Source organism: Perca flavescens, chromosome 7, assembly GCF_004354835.1.
Source record: "Perca flavescens isolate YP-PL-M2 chromosome 7, PFLA_1.0, whole genome shotgun sequence".
NCBI lineage: Eukaryota > Metazoa > Chordata > Actinopteri > Perciformes > Percidae > Perca > Perca flavescens.
In genome coordinates this window covers 27617529-27633205 of record NC_041337.1, presented here as the reverse complement: position 1 = coordinate 27633205, position 15677 = coordinate 27617529, and the positions used below count along the sequence as shown (strand labels likewise).

Sequence of the window (15677 nt, the reverse complement as noted above, 5' to 3'; positions counted from 1 at the left end):
ATTTTAGTTAGAAAATGATCTTTTCCAGTGATCAACTCCAGCTAAGCACACAGTTTGCACTTTAGTTTTATTTTAACAATACTCAGCACAGTGAAACATACTGTAAGGGTACATGTTAGCTGTATACAACAGTTAAAAGACCTATAAAATATCTTCAGTCCAAACTAAAGCAGTCCACAAATATTTCAGTTCCAATGTATAGTATTCAATGACTGCAGGACTGAATGAACTGAAGTCAACGGAGGATATGGTGGCAGATTTATGTGTAAGACCAAAGAATCCAACACCGTCCAGTCAATGTCAGGTGAACGTTGCATTGTCAAGAGGTTTTTGTACAATTTCTCAGCTCATACAGGATCATCGAGTCCTTCATTTCAAACCTGAAACTGGCCAGAGATGACAGTGGTGGTGTTCACTATTCCAGTGTGTCCTCTCCATCAGTGTCCATGCGGTTGTCTCGTCAGGAGGAGGTAGTTGTGACGGAGGGTTCGTAGCTCCGTCAGTCTGCCCAGCAGGCGGCCAAACCGCTGAGGTCCCCCTCGCGCAGCTCCAGCCTGGGCCCCACACACCCTGGACAGCAGGTCAAGGATCAGCTCCTGCATTTTCTCAACGCAGCCGGCAGCCTGCAGGGACGCACGGTCTGCAGGACAGGGACACAGAGCTGGCGTAACATAGAAATAGATATTTAATATTTAATAGTGACGTTTCAGTACACAGACCATCAGGACATTTTTTTTTTTTTAAATAACCTGATGGTTTGTGTACTGAAACAGTAATTATATATATCTGACTGCAAGTGAAGAGGACAGTGTGCAGGAGTCTTTAGTTCTGCATTGTCAAGTCGACCCATGGTCTTCTCCTATGCACCTGTTGATCTACAAGTGTGCAAAAGTCCTGCTCTTTGTTAAAAAATGTCATACTGTAGTATAGTATGCCAAAGATATAAAAAAAAAAAAAAAAAATGCAAACAAAAATCATAGTATAGTATGTCATAAAAACTCATTCAAAAATCTTAGTATTGTATGTGATGAAAAATATTTGCAAAAAATCATAGTATGTTATTAAATGTCATAAAAAAGTCATAGTATAGTATGTCATAAAAAATCATAAAAACAGTATAGTAAAGTTAATTTAAAAAAAAAACATGTCATAAAAATGTCATAGTATGCCATACAATATGTAACAAAATAGTATAGTATGTAATAAAAAAGTCATACTATTGTATGTCATAAACAATCATAGCATAGTATGTCATTAAAAAGTCATACAAAAAATCTTAGTATATGTCATAAGAAATGTCATAAAAAGTTATTGTACAGTAGCTCATAAAAAGTCATAGTATAGTATGTTATAAAAGAAAAGTCACAGTATAGTTGTCATAAAAAGTCATAAAGAAATTCAGAGTATAGTATGTCTTAAAAAATGTTTACAAAATAATTTTAGTATAATATGTCATAAAAAATGTGACAGAAAATCATAGTATAGTATGTCATAACAATTAAGAACCTTTGATTGAAGGATGTAGCATGGGCCAAGGAAGAACCCATTCAATTTAAGAGTGGATCCCAATCACAGAGTATTCACAAATTATTTTTTACTTTCGTTAACACAGATAATAGGATAGGGCGTTTGTGCTGCATTCATGTGGTGTAGGACTAATCAATTTAATTAATTCCCAACTGGAAAAAAAATTTACACCGCATTAAAATTGTGAGATAGACTTTGGTGTAAAGGGTTAGTTCGGATTCACAGACGCATTCAAGTTTCCAAACAGCTACTGGATATAAAAAAATCAAATGTGTTACATGAGTGAAGTTGTTGTCAGTTGTCATACTATGGAGCCATTTTAAGCCTTGATGACGTTTATAGTCAGACCCTTTGAGACAGACTGAGTAAATCATTTTACTATCACAACCTGGTGAAGAGCTCCAGATTGGTTTATAATGATTATTTTCAGTTGAATTGAGCATTTGCATGTCTTGACTTGACTGCTGATTGGATTATTTCTAGGGGTTTGACGAAACACCCAGCTCACGAGACGAGACGAGATTTTGACACTATTTTACAGAAAACTTGAATGAAGAAATGAAACCGGAAAAATAGTTCTTTATTCAATCGCAAGTCACAAAATGAAAACTTGAAGGTTTTGCCATGAACTCAAATGACTGGCTTCTCTCCTGTATAACTAACAGTTACACTGTTACTTCTTCCATATGTTTGGTGGAGAGAGAGAGTCTCTTCACTCAGAGAACCAAGGTTACAACATAACTAATCGTTTTCTGGCAGTGGTTGAGACCAAATGTTTTGTACTTGAATTTGTCATTGTACAGTAGACAGAGAGAAAAACAGCTTATTTGACTATTGTTTCACATTGATTACATTCTAAAGCACAAATAAATTACCATCAAACACTCAACAGATGATTTTTGTGAAGACAGATGCTATTTTCTCCTCGGCATTGTTTTTAATTGCAGCACTAAACAAGGAAGTAGGCTACTCTTGTATTGATTTATGACCATTATAGGACAAAGCGAGAACATTTCTCTTTGTTTAATATCATTAAAAGTAAAGTAAGGTTTTGCTGTCTGCTTCCCGACTCATTTTAAAGGTCCCATGACATGGTGCTCTTTGGATGCTTTTATATAGACCTTAGTGGTCCCCTAATACTGTATCTGAAGTCTCTTTTATATAGGCCTTAGTGGTCCCCTAATACTGTATCTGAAGTCTCTTTTATATAGACCTTAGTGGTCCCCTAATACTGTATCTGAAGTCTCTTTCCCGAAATTCATCCTTGGTGCAGAATTACAGCCACTAGAGCCAGTCCCACAATGAGCTTCCCTTAGTATGTGCCATTTCTGTGTCTGTAGCTAACGTTCTAACAATGGGTTTTACAGGCAGCTTTTTTCTTCCGCTATCGCTCTGCAAAAGTAAACTCAGAGTCAACTGTGGAGAACGGCCGGGGGATTTTCTATGCTAATTTCAAGGCTGCTGCTCTGCACTTGTGTTCTGATATCGCGAGACACTTTTGACCTTGACGAGAAATCTCGTCACGTTTAATCTCGTCACACCTCTAATTATTTCAGACCAAATGTACAGATTCCTGGTCTGACCTGAGCAGAGAAGAGCTGTTGCAGTGAGCAGGGTGTATTCGACATCTGTCACCCGCAGCGTTGCCATGCTGTGGAAGAAGTTGAGCACTGGCCCGAGGAGATCCTCACTGCCACCTGTTTACCACCGGCAAATGGGAAATTGTTCATGTCTTATGTGAAATACCTTGATTTTAGTTTTTTTTCACAGCCTGTAAGATCTGATTTTATGTTCTGAGTGAGTGTATGTCTGGATTCACCTGAGTTGACCAGCGTCCTACTGTAGATGTTTTCCTTAGACTCTACATTTCTCAGCCAGTTGTGTGTTGTCATTCTGAAAATCTGCAGGGCTGATAATGGAGTAAAATAAATGATTTTTAAAAAAAACTAAATATCAGACTGAACTAGTATGAATCATAAAAGTGTGTGTGCGAGTGTATTCACCTGGACAGCTTGCTGGGTTGTGGGAGAACTGCTGAGCTGAGATCAGGAACATGATCTCCAGTGAAGACACAGACAGGAGACAACTCTGGTCGGAAAAATCCAGGAGGTCAAAACCTGTGAGGGGAACATCATTATTTGTTTTTATATACAGTATATGCTCCTTCAAGTTTCAGGATTTCCAATGAGTGATATGTTGATTAAATTACAGAATTTGATACAGAATTTGATGTTTTTTCTCCATGTGTGTGTTATCATCACTCACTCAACACAATGGCAATCATGATGGGTGGCAGTACGTACATCTATAACATTTTGTACTTATTTATTTATGTCCATTGGTCTACTTGACTCTTCATCTTGTAGTTTTTATTATTATAATCAAGCAAAAAGTGCCATTTGGAAACCAAATACAAAACTTCACAAGGGCAGTATTCCAACAAGCGTGTCCTTGGAAGTCTCTATCCCATCCCATCCCAAAATGCATTCCCCTTGTTAACCTGCCCCCCCTCCCCAGTAGCAGAGAGAGTGCAGGGACAGAGGGGTTGTTTAGTTGAACATGTTAGTCTAGTCTGCCTGACTCATCTGACTGAGGTTTGTGCAAGTTAGAATCTAAGTTAGCCATGGCTCTGGAATATCCGTAGCCTAACTGTGCTGTGTGACTTTTTCTCTGAGTCCCGCCCTTCTGTCAGTTTTGTCTAGGATCTACAAATATAATATTCTATAAACTATATAACTGTGGGGCATTAAAATGTCCAGAATTAAAAAATTTGTTCATGGGGGCAGTTCGCTAGTCGTGAGTGAATAAAACAAACCGGTCCGTCCTACCTGTTAAAAGTTTTTTTTTTTTTTAAATGGCCTACTGTTAATGTGGTATTATCATGTTTCAGGTAATCCGATATGGAATAAACCATTTGAATCACTTCTCTTTGATCTCCAGAATATTTCCCATTTATTAGGTTATAGATTTATTTCTCCAGTGAACACAGCAGAAAGCAGATTATAGATTCAGAATGTCATCCAGTCCATTTTACCTGGCACTGTCCTGGCAAACTGTAGCAGTCTTTGCAGGTGGGGTGATAAAACATCAGACAAGCCCCCCACTTCTTCTGTACAGGGAAACTCAAACAACTGAGCAGACACAGACAAGAAACCATGAGGGCAACATAAAAACATGCAACTCTGTTTTTGTTGGTCCAACACTGTTGTTGCCACACTGTGACCTACCCTGGAGTGGCTGCTGTCCTGTGCTCTGTACAGTCGATAGGCCTCCACCATCCTGTCCACAATGTACTTTTGTTCTCGGGTTAAACTGGCAGACAAAGCCTGGTGCAGATGGAAGTTAACAACACATGGTTAAACCAGTATCAGGATTATCACTTTCCCATGCTAAAACTACAAGATAGAAAGTGCCATTGAGATGAAAGATACAGGTTGTGTGAATCTGACCAGGGAGGATGAGAGTTTACACTCTTCTTGTACAGGTAATAATAATATCACCAGCCAAAAAAAAAAAACCCACAAAATGACCAACCATCTAACAAACCACCCAGCGATCTAACCAGCCAACAATATATAACAGTCATAACAATCATAAAACCAATTAACCAACCAACCATTTCAGAATTTAAATAAGTGAAGCATCCTTCAACCCAACATTCAAACTAAACAGTCACAATCAACAGATTGTCTACAGCCATGCTAATGGCTCTGTGAGGCTGAAGTACAGTGCGTTGAGCTAAATGCTGACGTCAACATGCTAACACGCTGACACTAGGCAGGAAAAATGCCAACCTCATGGTGGTGCCAGAGAAAAAGTCAAGGGGTTACCAAAGTCAGTAGGATTCTTCCTCTGAGGATCAGGAATATCTGTTCAAAATTTGATGGCGTGACTGAATTAAGAGGCAGTCTGGAGCAGACCAACACTGCCATCGCAAGAGCCATGCCACTAGCCACGCCTGCTTTCTACTACCTGTCCAGGTAGCTTGCTGGTAGAGCTGACCCTCCTGCTCTCTGTGTTCTCCTCTTCCTCCTGTCCTCTGCCTTTACCTCCTTTCCTCAGTCGTTTGGACTGGCACTGCACCTCCGTCAGAAGGCCTGACAAAAAATATGCATTTTCAGACTCACTTTAAATCAGTTTAAGGATGTATTGATCACTCTCATTAACACTTTTGTTAAGTTAAAGTACAGTAGAGGTCCCTTACACTCAGCCAGCATTCCCACGGCGCGGCACTTCCTCAGCCGACAGTCTTGGCACTTCCTTCTCATGTACATGTCCATCTCACAGCCCCCGCCACTCTTACACTGATACACCGCCTTTTTTGTCACACTACGCCTAAAGAAACCTGCAAGTGGAGAATGGGAAGGAAGGACCAGGTGAGTTTAAAACAAAGCCTTACCCGAATACAACTATGCAGCATTGGAGAACAGAATAAAAAGAGAATACAAAATTGAAAAGTGAGAAATACCTTTGCATCCCTCGCAGGTAAGAGCGTTGTAGTGATACCCTGACGCTTTATCTCCACACACCACACACAGCTCTTCCTGGCCTCTGCTCTTCCCTCCCGACCCGACCCGTGTCCTCCGCCCCAGGGGCAGTCCCACCGCTCCGAGCCCCTGAGCCAGGCCCCCGCAGTGAGGCTCGGGGCTGGGATCACAGGGGGCCTCCAGGCAATGAGGGCTGTAGTGGTACTGAGGATGGCAGGGCTGCGAAGAGGAAGAGGAGGAGGAGGTGGAGGAAGGTGGAGAGCTATAGAGGGAAAAGGGCAGGTTGGCTGGGCTGTACTGTTGTTGGCTGTACGGGAGCAGCTGGAGGTCAGGGTCCTGAAGGGGGTAGCCCAGAGGGTCAGCCAGCATGTCTGTAATGGAAAAAGATGGAAGTCCAGAGACAAAAACTTGCATTAATGGTTTTGTAGGTCAGAGATGAACTGAACAAGCGTGAACTGAAGTGCTGCAAAAGTGTTTGTAAATTTAAGAATTTGTATAAGAAAAAAATACAGGAATGTTATAAGAAAAATGTTGACTAATACGCTTAAAATAATAATAATTAAATGTAAAGATAGGTAGTACTGATCATTTTTGGTGTTTGGGGTGAGGTTTGGGGTTGATTCACTCATGAAGCAGCTGTTTTTTTGTTTTTTTTTGATGTGCACAAATAAGTGACAGGTATCATACGATTTTCTTCTTCCTGTTCCTTTTTTTTCCATTCATGCATGTTATGAATGAATGAATGAAATCAATATTTATTTAATCGTAGTACCCCTGCAGACACAGACCACTCCAATTGTGGCTTTTGGAATTTTGTGTGAAACTTTGCAAGCAAGAGTATTTAGGCATTTAGATCTGACATTTAAAGACCACACAAAAAAGGAACTTGAAGTTCTTAGAAAATTATTAACTTCCTGGAGAACTGCCACTTCCTGGAAAATAGTGCATCGTGACTGGTGCGGCCTCTCTGCTCATTCTATGAAATCAAAGACTTAAAATCCACAGTGAACTGATCCTATTGATCATTACTATCTGTGAAGCAAAAGCCTGATACATATTATTGATCTGTTCCATAGAGCTCACTTGTTTTTGAAAATTAGAAACACATCAATGAGACACACCTTTGCGCTGGGTGACATGTTCCTTCATTACATTGAACATAGGCACTGTAATATATTTTTGAATCAATCCTACATACACCATCCAGCTGTTGGAAATACTCACTTGACAAAAATGTGCATTAACCCACAGCTGAAAATAGTCCCCAACAAATGCCCGATTTACTTCTGTTTGAGTATAGTCAGCTGCAAATATGGCTTGACCCCAAAAAAATTCTAACAAAAGATTTTTCAGTGGTTTACAGTAGTATCAGATGTACTTAAAAACATACTAAAAGTTTACCAAAGTCTGACTTCAAGAAAGGCCCCATTTTCAAAATGGCGGCCGCCAGGTCCTTAAAAAGACCATTACTCCTTTGTATTCCTATTACACCATGAATAATGGTACCTTATACATGTTTTAGCCATGTAATATTCTATATATTAGCATATTTGTATGATAAATAACTAATTACAAGCACAATTATATATATTAAAGCAATTGGTTACAAGCATATTTATGCAAAAAATAAGGGCAAATACAATTACAATTTAATAATAAAATTTCCCTTAAGTAATTGCATATTTCTCATATCGTTTTGCCTAGTGTTGGTGGTTTCTGTCCATCAGCTCCCTTCTGATGAACCTCTACCACATCAGAGCCATCTCTTAAGTTTTTACAGCAAATGGGGCAAATTTCTCGGTTTACAACAATATGACTCATGGTCAGAATTGCATTTGGAGTGTACTTTTTCCTCAAGCTAATCCAACAATGTCATCCTCTCTTAATACACTCACATTGATGGCCTTTGTCATGTGTTAGAAATCTTTCTAATGTTCTTTTGATACCCCCATAAAATGACACTGAGCATGTGTCTGAGAATAAGACATTTGTTCTGTAATATACACCACCGGTCAAAGGTTTTAGAACACCCCAATCTTTTTAGTTTTTTATTGAAATTTTAGCTGTTCAAGTCCAATGAATAGCTAGAAATGGTACAAAGGTAAGTGGTGAACTGCCTGAGGTTAAAAAAAAAGTAAGGTTACCCAAAACTGAAAAATAATGTACATTTCAGAATTTTACAAAAAGGCTTTTTTCAGGGAACAAGAAATGGGTTACCAACGTAAAGCTGTTCTGCAGCAATGGAGGTTGATCAAGCTTTGAAAGTTGTTGCTACCAATTCCCACAGGTGTTCAACTTGTCTGGATTACTTACAACCCCCTCTGTTTGTATAAAAGTATTGTTGGAACACACTGTGGTACCATACCTTCGTGAGCATTATATGAACAGTATTGTACTGCAGAAAGTAGTGTGTTGCTATAAAAATGGCGGGAAAAAGGCAATTAATAATGGAAGAGAGACAGACCATCATAACACTTAAAAATGTTCGTCTTTCCTACGGAGAAATTGCGAAGAAAGTCAAGGTGTCAGTGAGTACAGTATTCTTTACCATCAAAAGGCACTTAGAAAAGGGGGGGAAACTCTGACAGGAAGAGGTCTGGCAGACCCAAAGCCACAACAGAATCAGAAGACAAGTTTCTGAGAGTCAACAGCTTGCGTAATAGGCGGCTCACAGGACAACAGCTTCAAGCACAGCTTAATAGTGGTCGTAATAAGCAAGTCTCAGTTTCAACTGTAAAGAGAAGACTTCGAGCTGCAGGTTTGATAGGTCGAGTTGCTGGAAGAAGGTGCTATGGACAGATGAATCAAAATTTGAAATCTTCGGTTCATCATGCAGGATTTTTGTACGCCATCGAGTAGGCGAAAGGATGGTTCCTCAGTGTGTGACATCAACTGTCAAACGTGGAGGAGGAAGCATGATGGTCTGGGGCTGTTTTGCTGGATCCAGGGTCAGTGATTTGTACAGAGTGAAAGGCACCCTGAACCAAAACGGCTACCACAGCATTTTGCAGCGCCATGCAGTACCCTCTGGTATGCGCCTGGTTGGTCAGGGGTTCATCCTACAGCAAGATAATGACCCAAAACATAAGTCCAAGCTATGACAGAACTACCTTAGGAAAAAAGAAAAAGATGGTAAGCTTAAAAACATGGAGTGGCCAGCACAGTCACCAGACTTAAACCCCATTGAGCTGGTTTGAGATGAACTGGACAGAAAAGTGCCACACATTTATGGGAACTTCTGCAACAGAGTTGTGAAGAACTTTTGAATATTTGATTTCCACTGTAGAAAGAATGCCACGAGTGTGTTCAGCTGTTATATCGGCCAAGGTTAGGCTGCATTACAGTAAAGTGATGTCATTTTCTGAACTTACCAGACTGTTCTAGCTGTTCTATTATTTGCCTTTTCCCCACTTAGACATTTTGTCAACATTACTGATGATATTTATCTAAAATCTAAGTGGGAAGATATTTTGTTAAAGCACCAATTGTCGACCCTAGAATATTGCCTCAATATCGATATCGAGGTATTTGGTCAAGAATATCATGATATCGATATTGAGGCAATATTCAATTTTCTCCATATCGCCCAGCCCTAGGTGTGGTGGTGGTAAAAGTAATTTAAGTTACTTTTGGGTAACATTTGGGAATGTTAAGTCTGTGTTTTAGCAAAGAAAGGATATGTGTCCAAAACGCGTACTGAATAGGAGTTACTGTACATGACATAGGCTAAATCGTTTACATCTCTGGTTAACCCCAAAAAAAACAAAACCTTACAGTAATCTCACAAAATGTATTCCATAAGTATGTCATCATGTCAGTGCAATTTAGACAAGTCCAATGGATTCATAGACCCAGAAAACATGTGGTTTGACACCAAGATTACTTGGCTAGGTCAAATAATGAAGGAGTTAGGATATTTTGAGGGCTTCCTGCATGGCTTCCTGCCAATCTTGGACGTCATCTTGAAAATTACACTTTTATAGTGGTCAAACTTTGGTAAACTTTTAGTATGTTATTAAGGACACCTAATACTACAAAAAACAGCTGTTGTTAGAATTTTTTTAGGGTTTGGTGTTTTTTTTTCATATATGCAGCCGCCTAATAATGTTTGCTTAAAACTACAGTGCCCAGCAGATTTCAGTTTTAAATTACTGAGCTTTAAAAGTAATGAAATTATAGATAAATAATTGGTATTTACAGTTGTACGTGTCAGTAGAAGCCAATAGGACTGGGTCTGAGCGCCACAGATGGGGTAGGGAAGTCGGAAACTATGGAAGGCCAAAAACATTGTTTTGGTCTTTTAATAGGGCATGCCTATTCTCCAAGTGCCCTTCTCGTTTGGGATGTGATGTTTACATAGAGCATGGGAAACCTGGTTATTCATTTCCCTGTATCCTTCCCAAAAATGAAAACTGGTCAATACCATAATCAGTTAGAATGTGTCAACCCCCCCCCCCCACACTCACACACACACACAAGTGAGAGTTCTGAAGAGAACAAGTGCATCAGCAAGAACAGAACGGTGACACTTTAAGCGACACTATTACGCTGCTACAAAGAGCATCATCGGAATGTGGTCTTACATTGACTCGTGTGACTTTACTGCTCTTAATGGATCTTGGGGGATATAATAAAAAGCTGAGAATGAGGCTTTGTGAACTTAAACAGGATGCAGCTGAGAGCTCCCAGTGCCATTTAGGATTTTTTGATCCCCTTTTCTGGAAGCTTCATTCAGTAATGTCGTTCAGTGTTGTGACGGACTGAAACGTCTTTGAGTGTGGATCAGCAGCTTGTGTTTTGCAAGTCCTGTCTCCTTTGAGAAAACATGTGTGACCACTGGCAGCCTCTGAAAGAGCAGCTGGACCAGTACAACTGGGACTGCTGTGGGATCTGTTATGCGCTGATTAAACGGAGAGTCCAACAGAGAGAGTCTCAGGCCTGCTGGAGATGGAAATTTAAAGGGCAAAACAAGTAGCATGAAGATGAGGGATAATATCAATCTGATTATGTGAAAAATGTGTGTTCTTTAAAATTGTGGTTGAGTGGCCGGGTTGGTTCAGTGGGTAGAGCAGGTGCACATATACTGAGAGGTTTATGCCTCGACGCAGAGGTCCAGGGTTCAAGTCCAACCTGCGACGATTTCCTGCATGTCTTCCCCCCCTCTCTCTCCCCTTTCTGAGCTAGCTGTCCAGTCAAAATAAAGGCAGAAAAGCCCAAAAAATAATCAAAAGACAAAAAAATGGACAATGGCCAAATAAAATCAGCAAAGGTGGTGATATCCTGACTTTTAGTCCCTACGGATTGTTGGACAGGCCTCCTAGTCAGAGGATTCGTAGCCCCAGGACTCAGGGCCTGTAAGCAAGAGCCCTTATTTGAAGACAATGTTATAAGATACTGTATTCTTGTTGAAAAGCCACAAGTCTCGGTAAGAAATAGGGTTGTCCTAATCACATTTGTTTTTTTATATCTGCTGATACATAGTCTGATCTGAGAGTTAGATGAGTACCATCAATACTGCTTGCTAAATAGAAAGTGGTACCAATTTCTCATCCTGAAATCTCTGGTCTTTGAACCTGCTCTCTTTCCCTTGTCAAGTTGCAGCATTCTCAGAAAGAAACACTTCTCATGTCCCCTGCTAATCACCACCTTATCACTTCTAAAAGGCTGAAACATGTCCTCAAGGTGTTCAGTGAGAAGTCGAAAGGAAATGGTAATGGCTGATACTCTCAATACTTTGCGACTGCGACTATTTATTAATCATCAGGTGTTCAACCTCGACTAATTAAAGATTGAGGACTGATGACAAATTTTGGAACCCAGATTTTGTCTGGATGTTTTAATGACAAACAACAGCATTATGTAGAAAACTGGTGTATTTAGTCTGATGGAGTAAATGTCAGAATAATCACTTATTATCCGCTTCTCACTCCTTCCTTTTGTGCTCTCTTTCGTTCTCTCTCTCTCTCCAGATGTTTCCTGTCTTCACCAGAATAAGGCGGCGATGGTTTGGGCGGGAGGTCCTTGCTTTCGCTGCATGTGACAGAGCTGTGGTCTGCACTGTTTGTAAACCATGCAAACACTGTCTAAACACTCCTCAGCCTCCCTTCCATCCCACGCACACTAGGGAGCCAAACAACACCAGCAAACTACCCCCCATAGCCCCCCCTCCCCCTGCTCCTAGGGGCACGAGGGGAGACAATAGGGGGGAATTTGTTGATGACACACGTCAGTAAAAATAGATCGTCAGCCTCCCTGCTTGCTGATCCACTTACTTAAAGGAGCCTTCGTAACTTATGTTAAAGCTATAGTGCGTAGTTTCTGCCGCCCCAATGAGTAACTCTAAGTAATGACAACAAAACTGTTGGCGCATCCACATGATACAAGCCTTTCGTGACCGGTTTATTTTATTGCTTATGAGTTAAATTTTTTATTTGTTTAAAGGTCCAATGTGTAGGAATTTCTCCCATCTAGCGTTGAGATCATATATCGCAATCAACTCTCTCGCACCACGCAGTTCAAAGTATGTATTACAGCTACGGTAGCCTTCACCTTCAAAAAGCCAGTCTCTTGCTCTTTTCAATATCCTTTTTCTTTTTCTGGGCGAAGAAGAAGACTCCTGTTCCTGAAATTTTGATTTTGAATACGTGTGGCCCTCCATGTTTCCTTCTTCAAATTTGCCGGGGCCGGGAAGCTACGATACCCATTAGCAGCACCTGTGAGTTTACCATGTGACAACGAAAACGCGAAAGGCGGAGCAGTATGTCCTGTATGCCCCTTACCGGCTAACGTATTTCAAGATGGCGCATGAATATGGAGCGTCTACCTATATATGTCAATGGCTTCTGTCAGTACCCGATCCGTTCCAACTGCACAATCCGTTCCCAGTGGAGGCTAACGGCAGACCGCTATAATCACCTAGCGGTCCGCCCGAATTAGCTATTAGCTAAACTAACGTTAGCTTCCCGGTGGAGGCTAGTGTGGGAACAGATCAGGGAGTGTCGTAAATCATCGTACCACAGCGCATGCGCGAACATCTTGCGCATGCGCAGAACGGATTGTGCAGTTGGAACGGATCGGGTACTGACAGCGTCTACCCATTGACATATATCGTCTACCCCAGTTCATGCAAACGCAAATGTATGGTGGTGGTAAATATTCATGAAAAAGGACAAGTTTGTGAACGGGCAACACAGATTTTTGATAATGAACATCTAAACATGTTACACACTGGACCTTTAAAGAAAAAAAGAGTAATTTCTAGTTTCAAAAGTTACATAGTCTCAACATAGTCAACCCACTCAAATAACAAACCAGCTAACACACAACATTGAATTTTCTCCAAAAATGTATAAACAGCATTTTATTATTATTTGTGTGTGTTTCGGTTAGGACTGAGGTCACAGCAGTTTAATGGGCCTGTCTGCTAGACCTCCTTTGTTTTGGTGTCACTTTAGAGGGTAGATCCAACCAAATTACAAAAAAAATGTAACAGTGCAGATAATTTAGGTTTTATTTGCCCAGGTGATAACTGCAAACACATTTCATGGGAACTACATTCTACTGAAGAAATAGTCCCCATAGAAATGGGCAATGGCCAGTGTGTTCTGTGATTACCCACAGATACAGGGACACTGATTCTAGAAAGAGATGGTTGCTTTTGAATTGTATAGTATTTTACGCAATTTGTCAAAGATGAGGGCACCACAAAGGAAATGTATCTATTTACGATTAATTTCATTCATTGTATTAGGGTTGGAGTCCAAAACCTTGGACGTTATTATCTAAAGAAACATGGACAAACTCAATCAAAACTATCTCCAGAAATTGAGAACATCTGTTTAGTAATCCTTTACAACAGTACAAAAGTGTTGCTATTGCAGATGAGAAATATCTACCTGCCAGTGGAACCAATGACAATGACCAATGACACAGCATCATTTGAACTAATTTACCACTGACTGATAACACTGGACTGTCTCCATAAATTCAAATCACATGAGACATGAACACCCATTTTCCTGTACTTCCTGGTTTAAATGTATTGGCATTGCATGCATCAACAGTCTTATTAAGACATCATGCATTTCTTATATAAGTCCCATCTTCAGTGTTTTATCTATTATTGTAAGAATGTATATGTCACACAACTTGTTTAGGAGAAGCAAAACAATAAGGAGAAGAGAAAGTAAAAGGCAAAAGATAAGTTTAGAAGAGACAGAAGCGCCACTGTGTACTCACCATAATACTGGAGCTGCTCTGTGGAGCAGTAACCATCCGAGGCGGAGAGAAACCCCCCTGCCGAAAAGCTCATCTCCAACTCAGTCCACTCTCTCATCTGGACAGAAGATCCTCTCTCCAGTTACTAATACGGAATCTATCTTCACACACACACACACACACACACACACACACACACACAATTACTCAGAGGATTCACACAGATATGAAGGATCTGGGAAGAGCAGAGACATTCCTCAATCCCCAGGATGCGTCCAGGTCTCTTAGCTGCCCAGGCTGATATCCCAGCCTATTTTTAAAAAGCAAAGAGGACGAGTGCAGCTGAGGCTCTTGGTCTGTGGTAGATGATGTGGTGGAGGAGGTCTTAACCGTCCCTGGGGGGATAGACAAAAGGGAAAGTGGGGACACCCAGGAAGGACAGGGATGGGACTGTGGTCCAAACAGCTGAAACTAGCCAAGACTTCACAGATCAGAAGACTGCCGGGATGGATGGATGGATGGATGGATGGACACTGAGGGAGGGACACTCAACACTCATAGTGTGTGTGTGTGTGTGTGTGTGTGTGTGTGTGTGTGTGTGTGTGTGTGTGTGTGTGTTGAGGTTTTGGCCTGAATGGATGAATCCGAGTGCAACAGCTGGGCTGGGCAAAGGAAACATTTTCTCAATTTAATGTGACGAGTCGAATAAAAACATTTCCATCATTAAATTAGGTTTTTCACAAGTATTCCATGGACCAAATGCTGCTTGTGAAGTTTGCTATACTGTGTGTGTGTGTGCGTGTGTGTGTGTGTGTGTGTGTGTGTGTGTGTGTGTGTGTGTGTGTGTGTGTGTGTGTGTGTGTGTGTGTGTGTGTGTGTGTGTGTGTGTGTGTGTGTGTGTCCCCATGTTTGTCCACCAAGCTTTCGGGAGTGTGTTTACATTGCCTTTTGTTTACCGCTGTTCTGTTTGTGCTGCAGTTAATATTGGACAGCAGTTAGATTTAAGGGGTTTGGCGACCTCCGCCTCCCCCACAGACAGTTAACCAGGCTGGGGCAGAGCGAAAGGAGTCGAGGCCTGAACCGCCTAGAGGAGACAGAGGAGTGACCTCAACACTGGCCTGTAATTCTCTGAGCAGGGCCGTTTGACATGGAGCATGCTTACTGAGGATTAACGGGTTCCTTTCACCCGCATATCACCCCTTTCACTGGCTCGTTATGGGAACCAGGACTGGCCGGTGGATAGCAGAGGGTTAGAGAAGAGCCAGAAATGCTCACTGAAGTTGTAGCCTTCACTGGAGTTTTCACAATCGATCTCAGTGACAAATGGCACAGGAATGTGGTTGCTTGCTACACGGTGTCATATCTTTGAAGATCATGTCCAAAGGGTACATTGCTACACATGAGATCATAGTGCACGATGACAATGCAGCTTCGAAATAAATCACA

At 41.0% G+C, this 15677-nt stretch overlaps 1 protein-coding gene across 1 annotated transcript; it reads right to left on the bottom strand.

The window, feature by feature from the left end:
- Nucleotides 1-48: 48 nt before the first annotated feature.
- nr1h5 (nuclear receptor subfamily 1, group H, member 5) lies at nt 49-14693 on the bottom strand. Its single transcript, XM_028582534.1, has 10 exons — nt 14253-14693; nt 5996-6385; nt 5732-5872; nt 5500-5624; nt 4755-4853; nt 4562-4658; nt 3531-3644; nt 3347-3436; nt 3111-3224; nt 49-640 (listed from the first exon to the last, which is right to left on the bottom strand). The coding sequence occupies exons 1-10, from the start codon at nt 14347-14349 to the stop codon at nt 438-440; spliced, it is 1470 nt and encodes a 489-aa protein (XP_028438335.1). The 5' UTR covers nt 14350-14693; the 3' UTR covers nt 49-437.
- Nucleotides 14694-15677: the final 984 nt, after the last annotated feature.

Excerpts from the sequence above, each read along its gene's own strand:
- nr1h5 (XM_028582534.1), bottom strand. The coding sequence starts at position 14,349 with ATGAGAGAGTGGACTGAGTTGGAGATGAGCTTTTCGGCAGGGGGGTTT. Across the intron at positions 4,659-4,754 it reads AGGACAGCAGCCACTCCAGG|TTGTTTGAGTTTCCCTGTAC; the intron begins GTAGGTCACAGT and ends GTGTCTGCTCAG. Across the intron at positions 641-3,110 it reads AACAGCTCTTCTCTGCTCAG|ACCGTGCGTCCCTGCAGGCT; the intron begins GTCAGACCAGGA and ends CCTGTCCTGCAG.